The 26,603-nt window shown below is 44.4% G+C and overlaps 1 protein-coding gene across 5 annotated transcripts in view; it reads right to left on the bottom strand.

Moving 5' to 3' along the window:
- Positions 1 to 26,603, bottom strand: part of CACNB2 (calcium voltage-gated channel auxiliary subunit beta 2) — a 359,416-nt gene that overhangs the window by 200,865 nt on the left and 131,948 nt on the right. Inside the window, exon 1 of one of the 5 annotated variants that reach the window (XM_070432480.1) lies at positions 21,394 to 21,896. The exons of the other annotated variants lie outside the window; for them this stretch is intronic. Coding sequence (XP_070288581.1) covers positions 21,394 to 21,474 — 81 coding nt within the window. The 5' untranslated portion in view covers positions 21,475 to 21,896. Of the gene's footprint in view, positions 1 to 21,393; positions 21,897 to 26,603 lie in introns of those variants that run through there. 5 annotated transcript variants of the gene reach the window in all.

Raw genomic sequence — 26,603 nt, 5'->3', positions numbered from 1 at the left:
ACCGATTCTTCAGTACACATGGCAGGTACTCCATAGTTATCCGTCGAATGAATAAAATAGGTATTCTGATACATTTCTTCATATAACAACTGGTCTCAGAGATATCTTTATGTTGTATCTATTTCAAACTGGAAAATCTATTGTTAAATTTTAGATTGCTTTTCTATCACCACTGTAATTGTCTAATCAATAATCCACTTATTATATGCATGTTTAAAAACATGCCTGCCTGCCTCATCTCAGTAGACTATGTAGCAGAACAGTCCTTGTGAAACAAATAGAAATTCATGGATTAAATAAAATCATTGTCTTCTCAAGGGTCTACTGTGTTCAAGGTCTGGGGATGGACAGGATGGCTGCCGTCAGCACCACGGGGCTGTGACCCAGAAGTCTTATCTCCCCATTCTATGGAAACTCCTACCTCCTGTTCAAGTTCTACCTTCAGTATAAAAACTCCTGGCATCCTAATGTTCATGTAACTGCAGATGTTTGACTTTGTCTTCCTCTCTGTTTCTTAAAAATCCTCTATTTTTCCTCTTTTTGCAATATATATATATATATATATATATATATATATATATATATATATATATTTTAGAGGCCCAGAGCATGAAATTCATGCATGGGGGGGGGGGGGTTCCTCAGCCTAGCCTGCACCCTCTCCAATCCGGGACCCCTCGGGGGATATCCAACTGCTGGTATTCCTCTCACAATCTGGGACTGCTGGCTCCTAACTGCTCACCTGCCTGCCTACCTGATCGCCCTAACCACTCTGCCTGCCTGCCTGCCTGATGCCCCTAACTGCTCCCCTGCCTGCCTGATTGCCCCTAACTGCCTCTGCCTGCCTGCCTGATTGCCCCTAACTGCTCTCCCCTGCCAGCCTGATCACCCCTAATTGCCTCTGCCTTGGCCCCCGCCACCATGGCTTTGTCCAGAAGACATCGGGTCTATCTGGTCTAATTAGCATATTACCCTTTTATTAGTATAGATATTTCTTACAAAACCCACTTCTCCCTTTTGTACATATAATACAAAAATAAAATAACAGATTTAGTCCAGAAAATACCATCCTATATTTTAAAATTTGGAGAACATGTGTGACAACAGTTTTACTTTTGTTTCAATAATGGAAATGTTACTTTTAGTGAAAAAAGGTGGTAACAAAGAGGGCAAAACTATAATCCTATCACTTAAAGGGCATGAACTTTAAAAAACAAAAAGGTAATTCTGCAATGCTTCCAAACTAAAATGAGAACCAGGGTAAATTCATATTCAAATATTACTCTATTTTAAAATTACATTTTTTAGAGTGCTTCATTTTCTGGCTGACATTAGCAAATACACATCTTTTCTTGATGACATTTTAAAGAAAAGGGACAACTTGTTCACCCAAAAAAGTTGTCAAGTCATACCCTTGAGTCATTTTGCCAAAAGCCAAAGGTGTCAAGCGTACCTTATGCCTTCTGTGACTTTGCTGGCTCCCATACTTGGCACCTTCAGGGCTGTTTTGCCAGGCAGGTGCAAATCCAGCTCACTGTGCATTCTGACCCCAACGCCCAGATTGCACAAACTTTGAAAAGTGACCTTGTGAAAAACTGAATGGGAACCCTAGAAATCACTGCACTGCTTTCAGAGAGTTACAATTTTAAAATACATTTGACATTTTAACATGATCTTTTAGGAAACATAAAAATATATAATTTTGAAATATTTAGACTTAAAACAATATGTTTGGTTTATGTGATTAAAGCAGTGAACTATACACATGCTTCTGACCAGAAAATTAAATCACCTTCTTTGCCTCCTGCAGAGTAGCAAATGTTTAAATAAATTATATGTTTTTTATTATAATTGAGCTGGAAATTTTTATCTTTTATATTTTTATCAAGAGATAAGTTCCTTACTGTCACTTCCAAAACATGTTCCACTCATTTTAGTCAGTGACCTCACATCTTTTTTTGAAGCCCATGACATCAGATTGCATGCATACCTTCCCACCTCTGTTGCTGTCTCTTTATTCATGTAACAAATACTTATGAACCATGTTTACTATGAGCCATCACTATGCTGGGAACTGGGTATTCAGTGGTGAACAAAATCAATAAAATGCAGTCTTTCCCTTCAATTTTGTAGGGGAGAAAGGTATCAAGAACAAACATTTAGTTTGGTTTTATAATTGGAAATTATGAGTGACATAGAGTAAAAGTATAGTGTCCATTTACCAGCGTTGGAAGCATTCCCAATGTTTTTTGAACACTGTTTCACCTGGCCTGGTTTTCCTCTCTACTATGTTCTCTGCTGTCATCCAGGGTGTCACATGCCAAATTCTGTCCCTGCCCTTAGGCCCCTGGCTCTCCTCTACCTGATTGACTCTCACTTGCTCACCAGGAACCCACAAAAATACCGCTTACCTATGCTTGCCTTTATCCCAAGTTGTTTTTACTAAGGGCCTGCAGACTCTAAAACTTTCCTCTGATTGTAACTTTTTTATTTTTACTGTGTCTGCTCCTCTCTTATAATAAACATGCACTTAGCCTTTCCCATGACCCTGAGTTAACATCTCTGAAATATCTTCTCCACCTGACCCAAGGTCCAACATTTCGGCAGTACAAACCAGCAACCCAGAAGCCCTCTCCTTAACTACCTTTAGTTCCTACTGATTAAAGATAATGTCAGTCATTTTCTCCCAGGTTCCTGCAAATTGCTGGAGAATTTCAATAAAGATTGCTTTATCCAAATTCACCATAACTCTCCATATGCTTCCAATTATTTCATTACAGATCTTTCTTTTCCATCCTTCCTTCTGTCTTGCCTTGACCTCCTCATTTTCCAAGGACCTCACCTCTACTCCAAACAAAACATGTCAACCAGCATGGAATTTACTCAAGATTCATGTCATTAACCACACGAGAAAACTTTACATATTACTTTATGTGTTCTGCTTCCATTTAAAGAATTCTTAATTCTTTCCAAGGTTAACCTTGACCTCTGCATTTGGTTCCATCTTCTCCCACTTCTCCAGAAATTTGTTACGTATCTTCCCTCAACTTCCCCTCAAGTGACTATGGCCTGCTTCCTCCTGGGAAATGTAGGCTGTATTTTGGTTGTTTCCACTTTTATCATGTACACACTCCCTATAATTCACTGCATTTGTGCTTGACTTCACCAACCACCTGAAATTTCTCTTCTCAGATCACAAATACCTGAAATCACTTTCAACCCAGTGGATGTCAGTCCTCTTCCTCCTGACATCTCCTCCTCCCTCTGTCACCATGGTGACCTGCAGGGTCCTGTTTCCTGTGCCTCCCTGACAGCCCATCCCTTTCATTGCAGCCCCATTCACAGGTGAGATTCCTTAGGATTCCTCCAGCAACCCTCTTCTCTCTCCCCCTCCTCAGGAGTTACAAAGGACAACCATGAGCATATTCTGGCTTCCAGGCACGTTTTGTTTAAACTTTAACAGGTTGGCATTGTTAGTTTTTATTGAAGTCAACACTTACACATCAGAGGAGATTTTACATAAAATCTGAACTTCCAGTTTGCTCAAAATACATTAATTCATACCAACTATGGAATAAAGATAAAAGAAAGAACGTCAAATAGATATAAATGACTGACAGCAAAGTAATAATGAAAGACTGGCTTCCTCCATCATGTAGGAACCAAAGGATATGTTCACTGCAGATTTTGAGGATTCATGCCATTACCACAGATATTACTAAGTTAGTTCTATCCATCTTTTATTCTCATTCTTGAAGACTTATCTTCATCCTCACTTCAATAGTCCTGGTTATCTATTTTATATTCCTCCCCAGGCTTATTTCAGAAAGGATTTGATTCAGAGTCCTTTAGTTTACTTTCCCTCAGAATATTGGACTTACGTAATAAATCTAAACTAGGAAAAAAGTAAGATAATAAAACAACAGATAATGTAAGCTTTAAATTCCAAATCATGTTCCAGTAACACTGTATATATGGTCCATGAAGTAGAAGACACCGATTTCCTTTAATCCAAAGGCATTCCTTTTTCTTAATTTTGGAGGTGACAAAGTTTCCATGGGGAAGAATATAAGAAAAGAAAAAGAATCTACATAAGAAAAGTCATTTCGGGCCCTGGCCAGGAAGCACAATTAGTTAGTATCCATCCAATATGCCACAGTTCGATCCCGGGTCCGGGCATAATGAATGCATCAATAAATGGGACAACAAATTGACATTTTTTCTCTCTCTCCCTTCCTCTCTCTCTCAAATTAATTTTTAAAAAGTCATTTTAATTCATTCTTCCTTTTATTCCTATGCATAAGATACAAAAATACATGTTTGGAAGTAATTAATCCAAAACCCTATTTTCCAACTTTGACACTTCAACTTCTATGCCATTTTACCTCAGGAATAATGCATGCATCTTTCGGCAGAGAAAATAAAAACAAATGAGAGTGAAAAGTGCAAGGTAGCCTCTGAGGAAAAGAACTACCCTTGCTTTAATTAAGGGAGAGAGAGAGAGACATTCCTCCTTCACACTTATTCAACTGCACTGAAATGTCACCTAATACACCATCATCTTTAAAATCCTAATAGCATTGAGCTAATATTTTGAAAGATTTACTTATGCTTTGAAAAGGAAAATCCATACAGAACACAGGGAGAGTGGGTTTTCTGTCCAGTGGCAGCATAAATCAAGGTTTTGTTAGCTGCATCTGATTTCTTGCTTTGGTGCCTCACTAGCCCACTAAGCCTCGTTGCCAGGCAACCATGGCAGCTTTGCTGAATATAGATATTAACAGGTTTGGGTTACATGGAAAAAAAATTGAGTGATATGAGTGCAGACTTATCCTTCACCTGAAGTTTTTGGGGAAACAGGAAATCTTCTTAACTCAACATATGAAACCAGTGCGTTTATATCTTGTTGCAGCCACTGTCTTAGAAGATAAGGGAGCTCATTTCCTCCCTGGAGGGAGCACCTGGCCCTCTGCTCGCTGCGGCACACGCCTGTCCCTGCCACCATCACTTGCAATTCTGTGTTTAAAAACACCAGTGGTTTGTCTACAAATCAAATGAATTTCAATCTCATTTTAATAAAGTCAGGACACTGTCATAGTGTTTTAGAGTGTCCGACTCGCTCACAGAGACCAAGGACGGAGCTGGATGGGCACCCACACGGACAGCCCGCCTCAGCAGGCAGCACTCTGACGTCTCCACGGTGATTTTATAAGATTACTAGGGGCCCAGTGCACGAATTCGTGCACCGTGAAAGGAACTGTGGGCTTCGAGGCTGTAGTGGGCACAGGGGTGGGTCTCGGGCAGGTCTCCACTCATCCTCTGTGTCCCATCCAGCCCCTCCCATCACAGCCCCTCCCCGCATCCCCCCCCCCCACCCCCCCATTGCCTGTCTGCTGGCAGCCCCACTCCTGCTGCCACTGCTGCTCCCATGCACTTATGGCACCGGCCTCGCTCACACCCGCTGACAGCACAGAGCGATTGGGGCCAGCGCCAGCAGCAGGTACCAGCAGGGCCAGCACTGGTAATGGGTGCGAGCGGTGGCTGCTGCCTTGATCACCCCTCAAGAGCATGGGGAGGTGGAGAAGCCCTCAAGGGTGATCGGGTCTAGCAGCTGCCACTTGCACCCACTGAGGGCACCCAGCAATCAGGACTGGTGCTGGGCGCCAGCAGCCGGTGCAAGTGGGGCCGGTGCCAGCAGTGGGTGCAAGCGGCAGGCGGGACCACGGCACACAGGAGCAAAACATTTTCAGTAACCACCAGAGGCTAACCCCAATGACAGCAACTGGTGCCTTGCCTTGGTCTGGTGCCCCCGCTCACCTGCTCCACCATCCCGCCGCAGCCAATGCCCACCATGTTCCATGCTCTGCCACCTGCTGCTGATGACCACCATGTTCTGTGCTTGCCCCCTGGTGATCAGCGAATGTCATAACAACTGGTTGTTCGGTTGTTTGGTTGTTCCTCTGTTCAGTCTATTTGCATATTAGGGTTTTATATATATAGACTAGAGGCCCGGTGCACAAAAATTTGTGCACTCGGCGGGGAGAGGGGGGTCCCTCAGCCCGGCCTGTGTCCTCTCACAGTCTGGGGCCCCTCGGGAGATAACGACCTGCTGGCTTAGGCCTGCTCCCGGGTGGCAGAGGGCACGCCCAATCCCTAGGTGCAGCCCCTGGTCGGGCTCAGAGCAGGGCCGATTGGGGAGTTGGGGCGCCGCCCCCTGTCATGCACAGAGCAGGGCAGATTGGGAGGTTGCGATGCCACTCTCAGTCACGCTCAGGGTAGGGCTGATTGGGGGGTTGGGGCACCGCCCCCTGTCACACTCAACGCAGGGTCAATGGGGAGGTTGCGGCGCCACCCCCTGTCACGCACAGAGCAGGGCCAATCAAGGGGGTTGGGGCTCCATACCCTGTCACGCACAGAGCAGGGTCGATCAGGGGGTTGGGGAGCTCCCTCCTGTCATGCACAGAGTAGGGCCAATAGGGGAGTTGGGGCACCGCCCCCTGTCACACACAAAGCAGGGCGGATCAGGGGGTTGGGGCGCCACCCTCTATCACCCACAGAGCAGGGCCGATCAGGGGGTTGGGGCGCCGCCACTGTCACACACAGAGCCGCAGGGCGATCAGGGGGTTGGGGAGCTCCCCCCTATCAGGCACAGAGCAGGGCTTATCAGGGGGTTGGGGCGCCTTCCCCTGTCACGAACAGAGCAGGGTGGATAGGGAGGCTGTGGCCCCGCCCCCTGTCACACACAGAGCCGCAGGGCGATCAGGGGGTTTGGGCGCTGCCCCCTGTCACGCTGATCCCTGTTCTGGGAGGCCTCGCGGCTCCGCTGATCCCAGTGCTGAGAGGTATATTACCCTTTTACTATATAGGATAGAGGCCTGGTGCACGGGTGGGGGCTGGCTGGTTTGCCCTGACGGGTGTCCTGGATCAGGGTGGGGGTCCCCACTGGGGTGCCTGGCCAGCCTGGATGAGGGGATGATGGCTGTTTTCAGCTGGTCACACACCCTTCAGGTTGGGGGTCCCCACTGGGGTGCCTGGCCAGCCTGGGTGAGGGGCTGAGGGCTGTTTTCAGGCTGGCGGGTGACTGAAGCTCCCAACCGCTCCTTTTTTTCTTTTAAATTCTGGGCCAGCTTTAGCTCTGAGGCGTGGCTCCAGCTCTTAGGCCTCGGCTGCTGAAAGCAGGTATCTGGTTTGTTTGGGTTCTATAATCGAAACACTGTTTCAACTCCAGCTCTGAGGCCAGGCTGGCTGAAAGCAGGTTTCTGGGGTTTTGTTTAGCTTCTATATTTGTAACAATGTTTCAAACTGCAAGCTCAGAGGCCGGCAGCGGCAGGTGGGGAACGTTGGAGTCCTCTGTCACTGAAGCAAGCAAGCCTCATGTTTGCTTCAAGCTGCCTGGCTGCCGGCCACCATCTTGGCTGGCAGTTAATTTGCAAATCGCCCTGATTAGCCAATGGGAAGGGTAGCGGAGGTACGGCTAATTACCATGGTTCTCTTTGATTAGATAGGATTGAGAAAATGGCAGAAAATGAAGACGCTCAAGTGAGCTGTCAAGGCTTCTAGGACTTCAGTACTGGCTCTCAGGAAGAGAAGCAAGTGTGTCATCTGACACACATGGCACTGAGATATGTTTTTTCCCTTTTCCTCCCTCTCACAAACATTCTCACAGCCCTGCTCTTGTCTTCACACAGCCCTTAGGGAAAAACAAAATCAAAATTAAACTCTCTTTTCCTTTATCTCCAGAGGTGACACCAGTGGCCAACAAGGTCCTAAGTCAACTACGTTCAGTGTTAAATTCAGCCCTGGGACTATGACCCCAGAGAGACCCCCATGAAGCTTCAGAGCTTAAAGGACACCTGCTGACAGGTATGAACTTACATGAGAGTGCTATCAAGAGAGCAGGCTGCATCTGTTCAGCCCAGATTGCACAAGACTGCAATCTGCCTGCACATCCAGAAAATTCCTCCGCACACCTGACTGCCATTCACATTTAAATAGATGTGCTATCACTGCTGGTGCTACCGGAGCCGCTCAGATCCGCAAGAAGCCCAGATACTGCAGTAACAAAAGCCACGGCAAACTACAGCCCAGACCGCTGCTCTGTAGGTTCTGGGATCACCATGTCAATAGTTCAGAGACTGCTCAACACTTGTATTCTCACATGAGCGATTCCATTTTGATTTCTCGTGTGTCAAGCTGGGAGGACTGATGTTGTAATTTTGAGAAATTTATTACAATGGTATTTCTCCCTTCTGCTTTGATAGGTTGATAACATTTTTACGTCCAGCCTTTCTTAAGACTGTGCTAATTTAAATAGAATGCAGAACTTGGTTCTTTTTTGGGACCCAAGAAATGTGAGATATTCACATCCTTCCTGTGCTACAGGAGGAGGCTGCAGTGCATTTACCTTGTGGAACTAGTTTAACCAGAGGAACAGATGGAAGGACCTTGCCATCTCCTGGCTGGTGTGGCTACGTGGTAGAGCGTCAGCCCATGCACCAAAGGGTCATGGGTTCAATTCCCGGTCAGGAGCATGAACCTGGGTTGCAGGTTTGATCCCGGCCCTGGTGGGGATGCTTGTGGGAGGCAACCAATCAATGTGTCTCTCTCACACCAATATTTCCCTCGCTCTCCCTCTCCCTCTCTCCCTCCCTTCCACTCTTTCTAAAAATCAATGGAAAAAATATCCTCAGGTGATTAATAACAACAAAAACAGGAACCTTGTCATCTACCTTCATGTGTTTCCCTTCATGCTACCAGAGAGAGCTAAATCAGCTCATTTCACTCTCCTGGTTTGACTTGGGGAGATACTAAATTTAAAAGCTAAAATGAACAACGTGTGCCAAGGCAAAAACACCAGACGTCCCAGTGAGGTGAGTATAGGCAAACCTTGGGGATACTCAGGTTCAGCTCCAGACCAACACACGAAAGCAAATATCGCAAGAAAGTGGGTCACACACGTTTTTTGGTTCCCAGTGCACATAGAAGTTATGCTTACACTATACTGTAGTCCAGGGGTCCTCAAACTACGGCCCGCGGGCCACATTCGGCCCGCCGAAAACATTTATCCCGCCCGCCGGGTGTTTTTGCCGCCGCTGTGTGCATAGGAATTTGTTCATATATTTTTTTTAAATATAGTCCGACCCTCCAACAGTCTGAGGGACAGTGAACTGGCCCCCAGTTTAAAAAGTTTGAGGACCCCTGCTGTAGTCTATCAGGCGTGCAATAGCATTCTAAGAAAACAATGTGCACACTTTAAAATATACCTTATTACTAAAAAAACGCTCTCCATTTTGCAGGTAAATAAAGTGACCTCGAAGAGACCCATTCGCTTGCCCAAAGTACAAAGCTGAGGTGGCCCCGTCTAATGCCAGACCAGTCCACAGGCTTGTTCACAAACAAAGCTGTTCTGTGGAGAGCTCATACCTTCCCAGGCCTCCTTCTCCCCACCTCCTCTGTACCTCAATCTCCCATTCATTCTCTGTTGTGACAGTAAGAGCAGCCGTGTGGTTACTGCCAGGCCAGATCCCCTTTGAGAATGAAAGAGGACACTAAATAATTGTGGCGGGCAACAGGCATTGCAATGAGACTCGTGGTCGCCCTAGTTTGAACGAATCCCTGAAACAGGGTTAACATTGATTTAGTCACTTAATTTACTCACAGTGGACTCTCTCCAACCTTTCCTCCAAGACAGCTTCCCGGAACCTGTCTCCTCCTAATTGCTCAGAGGGATCCCCACCACAAGCAGCCCACACAGAAGTTCTCTCGGGGTGGGAGGAACCAGCGCATCCTTATTACCTGGGCTTTCCCTGCTGCCTTTGTCCCAAGGAGGGCTGCCACACCGGCCCTGCTCCCCAAGCCATGGAATCGCAGGGGTGTGGCAGTGTGGCGTGTTTTCCTGGAAAGGTTTGCTGACCCGCTGACCAAGGCAGTTAACGCCCACCAGGGCTGTCACTCATCGCCAGCCTGCACAAAGGTGGGGACAGTCAGAACTAAATCACCCAACGGGGCACGGACTCAGATCCCTTTGAACAGACTGTGATATGGTAACTTGTTGGACATTTTACCACATCTTAACTTTAGGGAACAAGTCACAGTTGGCCTCGAAGTCCTGGGCCCTACAGGCCTCAATATGGCATCTAAATAAAGTATAACATGGATCAACACCTTCTCCCAGAAACGTCAGGCTTGCTCTCAGGTTTAGATCTTAGATGTCTTTCATGCACCTGCTTGAGCACTTGCTCTCTTTCTCTTTCACCTTCGCCCAAAGAGGAAAAGGGGAAGACAATGAGTGGCTTGCACATCATTATTGGATTTTCTTCACCTTCTTTATCCACATGCCTTCAGGGCATGACCTCCAGAGTCCAGGGCACAGCCCCAAGGGGACGCCTGTCTGCAGCCCTGGTGAAGCGCCTGCACCTCTCCCCTGCCCCAGCGCTGGCTCCACAGGCCAGGTGTGTCCTCACAGCAACTGGAAGGGCAGCTGCACCAGCTGGAAGCTCATCTCCTCTAAGACAGGGCCCAAACCCAAGGGAAGGAGCCAGCCAGGGGGAGAGAGGGGACCCTGGCTCCCCGCCTTTGATTCTGGCCCCTCCTGTCTGCTCCAGATAGGACATTCAGTTGGATTTGGGGATGTCTAACTTAACTTTCGCTGTGGATGGTAGGAAATATGTATAGGATTTGATCTGTCAAAAAACTGATGAAAATCTGGGTTTCGGGGAACTTTGAGTAGTGGAAGTGTGTGGAATGGATTGGAGAAGAGGAAGTTGGGAAGTTAGTGCTCAATACAGAGTCTAGAGCAGTGGTTCTCAACCTTCCTAATGCCGCGACCCTCTAATACAGTTCCTCATGTTGTGGTGACCCCCAACCATAAAATTATTTTCATTGCTACTTCATAACTATAATTTTGCTACTGTTATGAATAGTAATGTAAATATCTGATATGCAGGATGTATTTTCATTGTTACAAATTGAACATAATTAAAGCATAGTGATTAATCACAAAAACAGTATGTAATTATATATGTGCTTTCCGATGGTCTTAGGTGACCCCTGTGAAAGGGTCGTTCAACCCCCAAAGGGGTCACGACCCACAGGTTGAGAACCGCTGGTCTAAAGGATACAGGAAAATACACCCCGAATGGAATGAGTGCTATAGCAAAGGGACGGACCAGAGGAGGGAGTGGGAATTTAACTAATTGCCTGGGAGGGCCAGCACTCTGGTAAGCACCTGACAGGCCCTGTTTCTAAAATACTCCAAAAGGAAAAGTCTGACTGCCCCCACTTTACAGAAGAGTAAACTCAACCTCAGAGGTTAAAAATTTGCCTAAGGGCACACAGCTACGGGAAGAACCAGAATCTGTCTCCAAAGCTTGAATTTCCCTCATCAGGGAACATTGGGACAAAGTGTGGCACAGAGTCACCGGGAACAGAAACGGGGAAACAGAAAAGCAGCAGAAAAGAGTTTGTTTGGAGACTAAGAAGGACCTTTTGCTCCCTTTTAAATGTCTCAGCTTCCTGTAAGTGAGAACTATAATTGTTTTTAAAGGGCTCACATTTTAATATAAAAAAAAATTAAAAACAGATTGGTGGTTGTTGGAGGCAGGGCTAGCGGTGAGAGAAATGGGTGAGAAAGATCAAATGTTAAAAAAAAAGTTTAGAAATTTTAAAAAATACATATAATTTAAAAATAATAATGGCAGGCCTCATACAAGTAGATACTTCCTAAGGCTTTATGGCTACATAAAGCACCACACATCTATATTTACTGGAGCCTCCGGGTACAATCTCTCAGGTTTCCCAGCCAAGATGTAGAGTCCAATTATTTAGTGAAAAAAAATTATTGGAAGAAGAAAAAACTGTCACCATATGTGAGTTTCTGGAAGAATCTCAGCAGCTGTGGGCATAAGAATTTATCTGAATCACCAGACACTCTGATTTCCTGTCAATTGTGAGTAAAGCTGAAAAAAAGAAAGAAAAGAAAACCTTGCACAGGTGTTTGAAATAAGTTTAGTAAACCTTCTGATGTAGCCCAACAAGTAAAGAGAGGAAAGTAAATAATACCAGGAAATACTGCTGGCATCAGTGATATATGACTTGAGCAGTGGTTCTCAACCTTGGCTGCACATTAGAATCACCTGGGAATCTTTTTAAAATCCTGATTTCTGGGCCTCATCCTCAGGAAATTCTGTTTCTTTGTTACTAATGTTGTGGCCCCACCCCATAACAAAGAAACAGAATTTCCGGAGGATGAGGCCCAGAAATCAGGATTTTAAAAAGATTCCCAGGTGATTCTAATGTGCAGCCAAGGTTGAGAACCACTGGTCTAGAGCATAGAAAGGGAAATATTAACGTGGATATGTTCAGAAACTTATTGTGTGAAAGATGAGTAATCTAGATGGAAAGACCAGCAAAACCAACAGGAGGAAAATCTCTGACCAAGTCCTAACTGAAAGCCATTCAGCTTTAAATTCACGAAGACAAACACCTATCAAAGTGGTCAGAGAGGTTAAAAAGGAAAACAAGAATAGGGATTCTTGATAATTTGAAAGAGTCATCTGTATGGAAATGAGATGAAACATACAGAGTCATGTGACCAAAAAAAGGGAAAGGGGATTCCTCCCTGGAGACATCTTTCTACTTTGTAACCATGTCAGCATCCCATATACAAAGCATGTTTAATTTTCATGTTAGTCTTTTAGCCAATTTCTAGTAACTCTATCTACACTAATAAAAGAGAAACATGGTAATTAGCGGATGACCGCTACCCTTCCCATTGGCTAATCAGCATATCCTTATGCAAATTAACTGTCAGCCAAGATGGCGGCCGGCAGCCAGGCAGCTGGAAGCGAACAGGGAGGCTTGCTTGCTCCAGTGACTGCAGACTCCAATGTTCCCCGCCTGACTTGCCGGCCTCAGTGTTGCAACTCTAAGCAACTATGTACTATGTTGCAAATGTAGTAGCTAAACAAAACCCCAGAAACCAGCTTTCAGCCTGCCGGGATCTCAGAGCTGGAGTTATACATTGTTTCAACTATAGAACGGCAAACAAACCAGATACGAAGCCTCAGAGCTAGAGCCAGAGCTAAAGCTGGCCCAGAATAAAATTTAAAAAAAGAGAAAAAAAAGGAGCCATTGGGAGCTTCAGTCAACAACCACCAGCCTGAAAGCAGCCCTCAGCCCCTCACCCAGACTGGCCAGGCACCCCAGTGGGGACCCCCACCCTGAAGGGGGTGTGACCAGCTGCAAACAGCCATCATCCCCTCATCCAGGCTGGCCAGGCACCCCAGTGGGGACCCCCACCCTGATCCAGGACACCCTTCAGGGCAAACCAGCTGGCCCCCAGGCCTCTATCCTAGATAGTAAAAGGGTAACATGCCTCCCAGCACCGGGATCAGCAGAGCCGCGAGGCCTCTTGGCACCAGATCAGTGTGACAGGGGGCAGCGCCCAAACCCCCTGATCGCCCTGCGGCTCTGTGTGTGACAGGGTGCGGCGCTCCAACCCCCCCCTCCCCCCCACGGGCCCTGCTCTGTGTGTAAAAGGGTAGAGCCATAACCTCCCCATCGGCCCTTCCCTGAGTGTGACAGTGGTGGCGCCCCAACCCCCTGATCCGCCCTGCTCTGTGGGTGATAGAGGGTGGCGCCCCAACCCCCTGATCCGCCCTGCTCTGTGTGTGACAGGGGCGGTGCCCCAGCTCCCCTATCGGCCCTACTCTGTGCGTGACAGGGGGCAGCGCACCAACCCCCTGATTGGCCCTGCTCTGTGCGTGACAGGGGGTGGCGCCACAACCTCCCCATCGACCCTGCCTTGAGTGTGACAGGGGGCGGTGCCCCAACCCCCCAATTGGCCCCACCCTGAGCGTGAGTGAGGGTGGCATCGCAACCTCCCGATCTGCCCTGCTCTGTGCATGACAGGGGGTGGCGCCCCAACTCCCCAATCAGCCCTGCTCTGAGCCTGACCAGGGGCTGCACCTAGGGATTGGGCCTGCCCTCTGCCACCCAGGAGCAGGCCTAAGCCAGCAGGTCATTATCTCCTGAGGGGTCCCAGACTTCGAGAGGGCACAGGCCGGGCTGAGGGACCCCCCCGCCCCGAGTGCACAAATTTTTGTGCACCGGGCCTCTAGTCTATATAATAAAAGCCTAAGCGACCATTATGGCAGAACTACCAGTTGCTATGATGTGCACTGACCACCAGGGGCAGACGCTCAATGCAGGAGGAGTGGCCACTTAGCCAGAAGCCGGGCTCACGGCTGGCAAGCACCGCGGTGGTGGTGGGAGCCTCTCCCACCTCCGCACAGCACTAACGGGCAGTTAGCCAAGAGGTAAGGAGTGAGCAGGCGGGTGGTAAGGAGCGAGGGATCCCAGATTGTGAGAGGGACATCCCCTGAGGGGTCCTGGACTGTAAGAGGGCGCAGGCCGGGCTGAGGGACCCCCCCCCCCCCCAGTGCACAAATTTCATGCACGGGCCTCTAGTTTTATAATGTAACAATATGCACACACAATGCACTCAATAGGAACATCTCTTTCAAGAAATAGAAAGTAAACTCCAGAATTCTGAGTTCTTACTCAATCTCTAACACTCTGTGTTATGTAAATGTATGCATTTATTTTCTTTATAGCTTCCCTTCATTTTAAAAATAAATGTTATTGGTTTCTTATAGTTCCTAATTTAAATATGGAAAAACAGCTAGTAAAACATTTTATACACAAACTAGAGGCCCAGTGCACAAAAATTTGTGCACTTGGGGGGGAAGGGGGGCGTCCCTCAGCCCGGCCTGTGCCCTCTCGAAGTCTGGGACCCCTCGGGAGATAACGACTTGCTGGCTTAGGCCTGCTCCTGGGTGGCAGAGGGCAGGCCCAATGCCTAGGTGCAGCCCCTGGTCGGGCTCAGAGCAGGGCTGATTGGGGAGTTGGGGCGCTGCCCCCTGTCATGCACAGAGCAGGGTGGATCGGGAAGTTGTGATGCCACCCTCAGTCATGCACAGGGTAGGGCCGATTGGGGGATTGGGGCACCGCCCCCTGTCACACTCAAGGCAGGGTCGATGGAGAGGTTGTGGCGCCACCCCCTGTCATGCACAGAGCAGGGCCGATCAGGGGGTTGAGGAGCTCCCCCCTGTCACTCATAGAGTAGGGCCGATAGGGGAGTCAGGGCACCGCCCCCTGTCACACACAGAGCAGGGTGGATCAGGGGGTTGGGGCGCCGCCCTCTATCACCCACAGAGCAGGGCCGATCAGGGGGTTGGGGCGCCGCCACTGTCACACTCAGGGCAGGGCCAATGGGGAGGGGGGGAGGTTGGAGTTATACATTGGGGTGCTACACCCTGTCACAATGTATAACCTCCTTCACTGCAGCAAGCAAGCCTCATGTTCGCTTCCAGCTGCCTGGCTGCCGGCCGCCATCTTGGCTGACAGTTAATTTGCATATACTCACTGATTAGCCAATGAAAAGGGTATCGGTCGTACACTAATTACCATGTTTCTCTTTTATTAGTGTAGATAATAATAAATATCTGTAGGTCCATAGATTTGAAATACCAGAAAGTTCAATATGACTGACTTCAGATCTCGAGAACTAAAAGAACAGCAAGGGAGTTTGCACAGCAACAGGTTCCAAGTGGGACCTATTATTATTTTTTTATTTCCAGACAAAGTGACTTTTCAACAAAGTAGTTCGATCTGGCATAGGGTCACATCTACAGACTTCAGGGCTCAACACAACTTTCATGGACAAATGCCCACAGGACCATGACTCAAAACCACCCTTCTGGAAGAGGTTTTCATAATCAAAGAACATATGGAGATTCCATAATAAAGTTTCACATTGTGTATTTAATCTAGTGTAACACAAAGTAAAAATTGCTGTTTTAAGGGCTCTGTTCCATAAATCTGGATCTTTACTTCTAAATCCTCTTTCTTAATACTACCTTTAACATTATTTTAAAATTTATTCTACTTTCTGTTACTCCAAAAACAGCATCATGTTCATTGTAACACTGTTTCCACAACATCTACACTAATAAAAGAGAAACATGCAAATTGGTGTCACTCCGCTACACTCACCAGCCAATTAGATGAGTATGCAAATTAACCCAACAAAGATGGCGGTTAATTTGCATACATAGGTGCCCAGCAGCCTGGGTCCCGGGAACGGCACCCAGATCACTCCAAGGTAGGCCCCATGTGGGCTCTGAGCAGTGTAGGAGGCAGGCTGGGCTGAGGGCCCCCCCCCCAGGGGGTCCTGGGCAGGGGCAGAGCTGGCCATTGGAGCTGAGGGGGGTCCCTGACCAGGCCTAAAGCCTCGGCCAGAGGCGTCAGGCCTGGGCGGGGTGCCGAGCCAGAGATCGGTGTGAACTATAGAGGAAACACCTTTTCTGACTGCTCATTGGCTAAGCTCCCTGTATGCCACTGGTAATATTCTTAGTAACTTGGGTAATAAGAATCCAAAAAGGTGATCTAGGGTTTTTCACCACACTCCTGGCGAAAAAAATGAAAGTCCGCTGCTGAAGGGCTAAGAGATGTCACATCCTGCCCTAGTCGGTTTGGCTCAGTGGATAATGCCTCCACCTGCTGACTGCAGGGTCTGGGTTCAATTCTCACCAAGGGCATGTACCTAGGTTTCAGGCTCCTCCCTGGCCGGGGCCCAGGCCAGGGCTCATGCAGGACGCACCCAATCAAAGTGTTCCTCTCACTTTGATGTTTCTCTCTGTCTTTCCCTTTCTCTTCCACATCCTCTAAAAATCAATGGAAACATATCCTCAGGTGAGGATAAAAAAAAAATAATAAAGAAAGAAATGTCATATCCTATGAAAGACACATCTTGAAAATGCCTAAAGAAAGTTGTCATTTTTTCATGGTGAAGGGACTGGAGTCCATGTTGATGAAAACACCTTGGTGGCTGCAGTGACTGGCAGTGGCTGCAGCAGCGGGGTGATGGGGCTGGTGCCTCCCCCTGATCAGCCCGGTCGCCTCCCACAAAGGGAGGCCAGAATGTTGCTTAGGCCCGCTCCCCAAGGGGAGCAGGGAGCGGGCCTAAGCCGTCAGTAGGACATCCCCTGAGGGCTTCCAGTATGCGAGAGGGGGCAGGCTGGGCTGAGGGACCCCCCTCCCCTAGTGCACAAATTTTGTGCACCGGGCCCCTAGTTCAAAATAAACAAGCTTCTCGACTCTCAGGAGCCATTTGTAAAGCCTGAATGTGTCATGTTGATCAGTCTCCCTCCCCTCCCTCCTGCTGCCTGTCATCTTGTTTGGCAAGTTCTACTGTGTGCTGTCCTATGACACTGCTACAAACCACTGTTCTCTGGAGATTTGAATAGAGGGATTGGGCATGTTTTGGAATCCCCAATGGAACAATGACCAAAGACAGGCAAGTACATGTAAGAGACATAAGAAAATTCCAAGAATGTCACTATAGTACAGCCAGCCTGGCCTTCTTGCCATTCCTCACACACTCCAGGCATGCTCTTGCCTCTGGTCTTTGCACCTGGACATTCCTTTGGCTTGGAATGTTTCATTCCTACACTTCCCCAATGCTGAGTCCGTTACCTTCTGCAAGTCTTTACTCCTATAGCTGGACCAACCAATTTGCAACACCCCCTCTCAATTCCTGGCACTTCCTAATGTGAGAAATGGCTCATCTGTCCAAATTTCAAATGATGGACTAGGATACAGAAGCATGGCAAAAATGAGACTTTTAATAACAGTCTTGAGAGGGGGCACCCATTCTATAGGTAGGGCAGGGGACATGGCCTATTTAGTCCCTCCTCCAGGTCCTCATTGGCTGAGTACTATTTGGTCACCTATTTCCTAGGTGGCCTAGGTCTTACTGTCTCCCATTGGGTTATTTAAAAAAAAAAGGGCGGGGGCCTTCTCTAGTTGTCTCCACCTCCCTTTGTCTAGGGCAGCGGTTCTCAACCTGTGGGTCACGACCCCTTTGGTGGTCGAACAACCCTTTCACAGGGGTCGCCTAAGACCATCCTGCATATCAGATATTTACATTACGATTCATAACAGTAGCAACATTACAGTTATGAAGTAGCAACGAGAATAATTTTATGGTTGGGTCACAACATGAGGAACTGTATTTAAAGGGCCAGAAGGTTGAGAACCACTGGTCTAGGGGAATCTTCCTAGGACATGTGCTATCAGCCATGTGTACAGCTCATACCCTCTCTCCACCCCCACATCTTGTTTGCTCTGGGGAGATTCAGTAATGGCCTGGCCACATGCTGTTCCTTTTCTATGAAGATGAATCTTAGAGACATGCTTCCTACACCAACCCCATCACTGCTTTATTTTACTCACCACCTTAAAGATGTTTATTTGCTTTTTGTCTGTTTCCCTTCACTAGAATGTGAGTTCTGTGAGGATGGTGATTTTGAGCCTCTTGTTCCCCGACTAGTGGCCCTGTACACGAATCCGTGTGCCAGTAGGTCGCTGCGGCCTCCCATAGCTCTCTGCCCACTGCCCCGCCCTCCTGTAGCTCTCTGCAGCTTGCTTGTACCTTGCTGGCCCACCCTCCTGCTGATCTGTGATCTGGTCATGACACGCTTGGTTGTTACGCCTCAGGGTGTAAAGGCTAATCAGCACATTCCTCTCTTATAATATAGGATGTTTCCTCGGTGCCAATAATAACATAGAAGAGGCAGTCAATAAACACTTGAATGATTGTTGAATCCTTATAGCAAGATGACCTGAATCCTCACCTCATCTCAGAGAAATAAGTAGTTACTCCCTCTTGTTTATTTCACAGCCATGGAAACTCTCAGGCATGGTTTAAGCAGTTGTCTAAATACCACACTCCCACAGGTGTGCCATAGGCACCAGGAAAATACAGGTGGTCTTTCCCGCTGAGCTTGTGATGCCCAGCAATATATGTTTGTGTTTATCATATGGGGCAAAGTATGTCTAAGAAATACTTTAGAGGAACCAGGGGTAGAGAGGTATAAAAACCCCTCTCTACACTGTGAAATAAGATGAATCATTTTATTTTCCTCTGGAACTCAAGCCTAAATGAATGTTCAAATGCAAATTAGAGTACCAGTTTCACTCCACATAGCCAGAGAACTCAGAGAGATGCCGTTCAATGCCTAAACCAACCACAACTGATTAAAATGGAAGTGATACTCAACATTTGAAAGTGTCTCTCTACCACGCATGTCAAACTCATACTTGCTACCCCATACATTCAAAATGAGGCATTTTTAATACTAATGAACATCTTTATCGATTTATGACACAGCACACACCAAACAAATTCATGTATTCCCTAGAATGTCACTGTAACTAAACTTGTAAACTTTGCTTTGACAAACTTGGGTACAGAGACATTTGTAAGAAAATGGAATATACAGAGAAAATTTTAACCTAAAAAAAAAATACAAGTACTCTGACTCTGTTAAAATAACTGGTAAAGAATTTTTAGCCAACAACTTGACCTTTTCTGAAAAATATCAGAATAATTGAGTCGGAAGTAAACCAAACCCAATGGTAGTTGAAACTTACAAAAAAATTGTTTCAAGTGTTGCCCTCATGGCAGAAACCCTCCTTAGGCAGGCACTGCTTTGGAAGAAATAATCTTTTAGCCCGATTCATCAGATGAAGGAGGGGTGTACTTTTGAATCCACTCCCCCTATTCCGTGTTTGTGTACTGGGAGAAGGTAGCAGACACCCAGCTGGGCTGCAGAATTAGCCACCGGAGCCATCTGTACAGGGAGGGAAGAAACTCACTGTCGAGGCCAAGGGTCTCTGAATAATATATTTTGATTATTCTAGGAGGAGATGAAAATTAATAACACCAATAACATTGAGTTTAAAATATATTAATATTTAATAGTAAATAACTTGAAAAATTTTGTCAATTTTTGTGGAACTGTGCTTAAACTAAGATACGTCTCTTTTAAAATATATTTTTTATTTATTTCAGAGAGAAAAGGAGAGGGAGAGAGACAGAGAAACGTCAGTGGTGAAAGAGAATCACTGATGGGCTGCCTCCTGCATAGTCCCCAGACTGAGCCTGAAACCAGGCATATGCCCTGACCAGGAATTGAACCATGACCTCCTGGTTTATAGGTCGACACTAACCACTGAGCAAAACTGGCTGGGAAAGATCTCTCACTTTTAATTAAGTACTATAAAGACTATCCACAACAGAGAAAAACACACAACCAACATTTTCAGATTAACATTATGACATTTCATATCAAGTAAGAATGATTTACTATCTTCAAATTAAGTAGTAAAAATTATTTCTGGACCAAAAATATGGAATCACTTATTTTTCCTGAGTTAATTTAAGAAAGCCATAATCCTGTTATAAAAATAAATGCCGTGCCAGGCCGGTGTGACTCAGTGGTTCAGAGTTGACCTATGAACCAGGCAATCACAGTTCGATTACCGAACAGGACATATGCCCGGGTTGCAGGCTCAACACCCAGGAAGCAGCCAATCAATGATTCTCTCTCATAATTGATGTTTCTATTTCTCTCTCCATCTCCCTTCCTCTCTGAAATCGTTAAAAATATACTTTCAAATAAATCAATAAAAATAAATTCCCTGATGAGTGCAGTTGGGTTACATATGTGGGTGCTGACTAAAACAATGGTGTTAGAGAAACAACTTTAGATGGAGAGTAGAAGGGAATCTATTTGCTCATTAATTTTAATGTACTAAGCTCACTAAACTTGATAGCAGGGATCTAAAGCCACTTGTTTCTTTAGAGGTTGCAGATTGTTCTCATTATTTTGAGCTCAATCTAATCTTTCTATTCTTGGTAGGAAACGAACTTGAAACAACAGTAAATAGTCAAATTTGATTAGGATCAACATGCCACTGCTATCTCTGGGATGTTAAACTGCACTACACATGGCCATTTTGATTGACATAAATTACTAGTAATTAGATGTGTAACATTGAGAAATATCTATTGCTATCCTGTTTCTAAAAACCAAGGAACATATCAACAGTATCCCCCAAATAATAACAACTCTGCTCATCCTATCCTTGAAATGTGACATAATACACCCAAAAGAAATCTAAACTATCTTTATGAACACCAACAGTTCTGGAGTTAAAAACATCTTACCATCATAACCTTGACTTTGTATTGATGCATTTTCAATTCTGTGTATGGATATGAATATGAAGCAACTTAAAAATGCAGAACAAACCGTGAGTTTCCATGTCTTATAGTTCATACTTTAGCAAGCACACCACCATGCTTTTGCCAAAGGGTTTTTAACATGTTTGAAAATATTTGTCTGCTTTTCTAAGGCAATACTTTCTGAAGTTCTCCCAAATGTTTCTATTAACATGAAACCACTGGATGCCTTTAAGTTCTCAAATTACACATTTCTGCTTTAAAACAACATTTTAAGAGACAGAAAATCATCGTCTACTTACCCAGGAGACATTTTTTCCCTTAGGTGTCTTTAGCATGGCAACATGCAGTACGGAGGTGGCCAGAAACAGTGGCACCAACATGGGAAATCCAATGGAATATATTCCAAATGTCTTTGTCACCCAAATGCCAAAAGTCCCTTGGTTTGCCAGCCACAGACATCATAAGTAACAATGAAGATAACCTCCAGGTAACCCAGTTTTCTTCTCAGTACTAAGCATGTGAAGACACACATAATCACTCAGCATACAGAGACAGAAGCTACAACATGTGTATCGTTTATATATCCATAAAATCCAAAGTGGAGTATTTCCTTAAAAAACGGATCTTGAATCCATGTGGAGACGTCCAAAATCACAAAGGAATTCCTCTTTCAGTCACTAAACTGCCATTCCCAATTACTCCCCAAGCTTTAATAAGAAGCTTGGTGGCGACAGCTTCCAATTCCTTGGAAAGGAAATGAGTGAAAGCAAGTAGCATGTAGGAGCCTTTAGGTTAGCTGCTGGTGGCATCCATTTTAGGAGGCGCCCAACTCCAGGGCTGCCCAGAGAATAAAGAGAATGCAGAGCTCAGTTTCAATAAATAATACATAGTCTCAGGTACAATGTGTACCTGGAAGTGCCTTCTGCGCAGCCTCACACCGTGGGCATTGCTCTCTCTGCTGACCCAGGGGCTCCCAGTGCACCTGTTGTTGGTGATCTGCTCGGGGATAGGTTGGTCTCCTACCAACCAGTCCCATTTGTTTATAAGGTAAGAAAAACAGAAGCCCCAGAGGGGAGGAAATTAGATGCCCCAGATGGAAGAGCTAGGCTGGAAATCGGAGTTGGCTCTTTTCCCTTTGTTTCTGTGTCCTTGCATCCCATTTCTTTCCCCTCCTGTCAATCTAGATTAACTAAGCAGATCCAGGCTAAATTCTGCTACTATCAGTAGTGATTAGTGTGAGTTGATGAAATCGGATTATACAGGCGGACCTCTGCCTCCTCCCTCGGCAAGCAGCACCATGCGATTGGAAAGCCTGGTGTCCTCCTCTTCGCCAAATTGGAGCTCTCTGGAAGGTTCTGCCAGAGGGAATATGCTAATAAAAGAAAACCTGGCCACCTGACACTGCTCATATGTAAACAGAGGGGCAAGGACCATATATTTCACTTTTTTTTTTCAAATTCCATTTTTTTTTTCAGATTTAGAGTTAAATTACTATAAAAGAAATGCACAGGTTTTTTCCATTTCATTGTGTGTGTTTTTACCTAGGAAGGTGCCTGGTTTTAGCAAGAAATTAAGGTCATGGGAGGCTACAGAAGGGGCTGGGAACTGGCAGTCACTTTCGTTGAGCATCTATTATATACCAAGCACAACATAAAGGAATTTACATATACTCAAGTTCAAGCAATCTGGGAAGAAGGTATTAATATCAATACATTACAGGGGAAGGAAATTACTATTTAGAGATGTTTAGGACCTCTCAATGAAGACCTATTGGCCCAAAGGAATTCTTTTTAGACTCTTCTCTTGTTGAAACCAAATGGCATCATCAGGATATTTTTCTTTGAGTCTTTCCCAACTAACAAAATATATATTTGTATATGTCTTTAAGGACCACATGTTTCCATTAAGTGCCTAAGAATTCTCTGGAATTATGGTTCCTACTTACTTTAAAAATAACAATGTTGTAAGGCTCCTCATAAGAAACACTTTGGATTAAATTTTTGTAAATTATATAACACTAGAGGCCCAATGCACGAATTCATGCACCAGTGGGGTTCCTCGGCCTGGCCTGTGGGATCAGGCCGAAACCAGCTCTCTGACATCCCTCAGAGGGTTCTGGATTGTAAGAGGGCTCAAGCCAGACTGAGGAACCCCATCGGTCACAATTGGGGCCAGGGAGGGATGGGGGAGGTTGGCCAGCCAGGGAGGGACCACAGGAGGGCTCCAGGGTGTGCCTGGCCACTCTTGCTCAGTCCTGACCTGCCGAACCCCAGCAGCAAGCTAACCTACTGGTCGAAGCGTCTGCCCCCTGGTGGTCAGTGCACATCATAGCAAGTGGTTGAGCAACCTTAGCATATCATTAGCATATTATGCTTTGATTGGTTGAATGGACGACTGAATGACCGGATACTTAGCATATTAGGCTTTTATTATATAGAATTAAAGGGGAGCTACACAGTTGACCACAAAAATATCAGTGCTGCAGGCAAAGGGCCTACATGATGAATGATTTTGGCTGTACTTTCTGCAGATATAGTCATTAATAATAGCCAATATTAATTGACACATACAACTAGCATGTGGTATTTTACCTTTTTAAAATTTTACTTAGTAATAAAAACACAATCTCATGAGGTTGATTTAAAATGATTTTGGTAGAGGCAGTTTTAATCAACATTAAAATTTTAAAAACCATGACATTACAATTAAAATTACAGATATGAACTGAATTTTCAACCAATTTAAAATCAGAGGAAAAATTAAAATAGACATCAAAGTGGAGATAAAAACAATTGTAAAATAAATTGTTTTCTTTATTATGAGTATTCTGTGTCTGTGTATGCATGTGTGTGTGAATCTTGTCTGCTTCATTATGCTGTAAGCTCCTTAAGGACATGACTCATGTGTACTATATTTCTTCTCTTTGGGGAATATAGTACCTACTCATGGTTGCTCAATAACTGTTGTTGACTAATTAGGTACAGTTCCATTATGAATTGTAAAACAGTTCATTGAATATAATTTTCTGTTAAAAATTTTTGCAATATAATACAGTACTATTAAAACCAGATAGAGCAACAACCATTTATGATTAAAACAGTCAATGAAATAGGTATGGAAGGAAAGTACCTCAACATAATAAGGCCATATATGACAAACCCTCAGCTAATAACATATTCAGTGGTGAAAAACAGAAAGCTTTTCCTCTAAGATCAAGAACAAGACAAGGATGTCCACTCTCACTACTCTTATTCAACATAGTACTGGAAGTCTTAGCCAGAGCAATCAGGCAAAAGAAAAAAATAGAAGGCATCCATTGGGAATTCCATTGGGAATTAAGAAGTAAAAAAATGTCACTTTTTGCAGATGACATGATTCTTTGCATAGAAAACCCTAAAGACTTCACCAAAAAACGAGTAGAAACAGTAAACAAATATAGTAAAGTTGCAGGATACAAACATCAATGTACAAAAATCACTGCATTCCCATATACTAACAATAAAATTTCAGAAAAAGAAATAAAAAAAATTCATTTTGCAATGGCAACAACAAGAATAAAATACCTAGGAATAAACTTAACAAATGCTGTGAAGGACCTATATACTGAAAACTACAAAGCATTATTAAAAGAGATTGGAAAAGTTACAATGAAATGGAAAGATATTGCATTCTCATGGATTGGAAGAATCAACATATGTTGATTAAAATGTTCATATTACCCAAAGCAATATAGATTTAATGCAATCCTTATAAAAATTCCAATGTCATTTTTTAAAGAAATAGAACAAAAATAATCATCAGATTTGTATGGAACCATAAAATACCCCGAATAGACAAAGCAATTCAGAGAAAAAAGAACAAAACTGGAGTTATCACTATCTGACTTCAAATTATACTACAGAGCAATGATAATCAAAACAGCATGGTATTGGCAGAAAAACAGACACACGGACCAATGGAACAGAATTGACAGCCTAGAAATAAAACCACATGTATATGGAAAAATAATTTTTTGAAAAGACCCAAAAACACACAATGGAGAAAAGAAAGGTTCTTCAATAAGTGGTGCTTGTAAAATCGGAAAGCCACTTGCTAAAGAATGAAACTAGACTACAGTTTGTCTCATGTACAAAAATTAATTCAAAATGGATCAAAGATCTAAATATAAGATCCAAAACTATAAATTACATAGTAGAAAACATAGATACTAAACTCATGGACCTTGGTTTTAGAGAAGATTTTATGAATTTGACCCCAAAAGTAAAGGAAGTAAAGGCAAAAATGAATGATTGGGATGATATCAAACTAAAAAAGTTCTGTACAGCAAAAGAAATCACCAACAAAACAAAAAGGTAACCAACTGAATGGGAAAATATATTTGCAAAGGGGTTAATATCAAACAGAATGTCTCCAAAAATGTATACACATTTTAACAGCTGATAGCTCAATTTTGAAAATGAAATGTATATCAATAAACACTACCTTCATGATTGTTCAAGTGTGTGTATACATTTTTTGGGACACCATATATATAAAGAACTCATATAACTCAACATCAAACCAACAAACAATCCAATTAAAAAATGGGCAGAGGACCTGAACAGACACCTCTCCCAAAAAGACATACAAAGGCATATACATAAAAGCATATATTAAAAGATGCTCAATGTCACTAGCTATTAGGGAAATGCAAATCAAACCACAATGAGATACCACCTCACACCTGTTAGAATGGCTATTATCAACAAGACAAGTAAGAACAAGTGTTGGAGAGGTTGTGGAGAAAAGGAACCCCATTCATGGCTAGTGGAAATGTAACCTAGTATAGCCACTATGGAAAAAAGTCCAGAGTTCCTCAAAAAATTAAGAATAGAGTTACTATATGACCTAGCAACCCTTCTTCTAGGTATCTACCCCAAAAATTTGAAAACATTTATTCGCAAAAATATATGTGCCCCTATATTTATTTGCAGCATTATTCATGGTGACCAAGATATGGAAACATACAAAGTGTCCTTTGATAGATGATTGGATAAAGAAGATATGGTACATGTATACTATAGAATACCACTCAACCATAATAAAAGATGAAATACTGCCATTGCAACAACATGCATGGACCTTGAGAATATTATACTTAGTGAAATAAGTCAGAAAAAGCTAAGAAACATATGATTTTACTCATATGTGGGATATAAAACTGTACCTCATAGACACAGACAACAGTATGGTGATTACCAGAGGGAAGGGCTGTGAAGTAGTAAAGAGTAAAGGGGGCCAAATATAAGGTAGCAGAAGAGGATTTGACTGTGTGTAGTGAGCACACAATATAATATACAGATCATGCATCATACCAATGTAAACTTGAAACCTGTATAATCTTATTACTCAATGTCACCCCAATAAATTTATATTTAGAAAATAAATAAATTTATAAAAATCAGATAAAGCAATTTGGAGCAGAATGTTTTGACTAAAATATGAACACTAGGGGTTACTTATTTACATT

Source organism: Myotis yumanensis, unplaced genomic scaffold, assembly GCF_028538775.1.
Source record: "Myotis yumanensis isolate MYYU_CA2020_CCGP unplaced genomic scaffold, mMyoYum1.0.hap1 SCAF_1, whole genome shotgun sequence".
NCBI classification, from domain to species: domain Eukaryota; kingdom Metazoa; phylum Chordata; class Mammalia; order Chiroptera; family Vespertilionidae; genus Myotis; species Myotis yumanensis.
The sequence above is the reverse complement of the archived record's forward strand: the minus strand, read 5'-3'. Positions and strand labels throughout refer to the sequence as shown.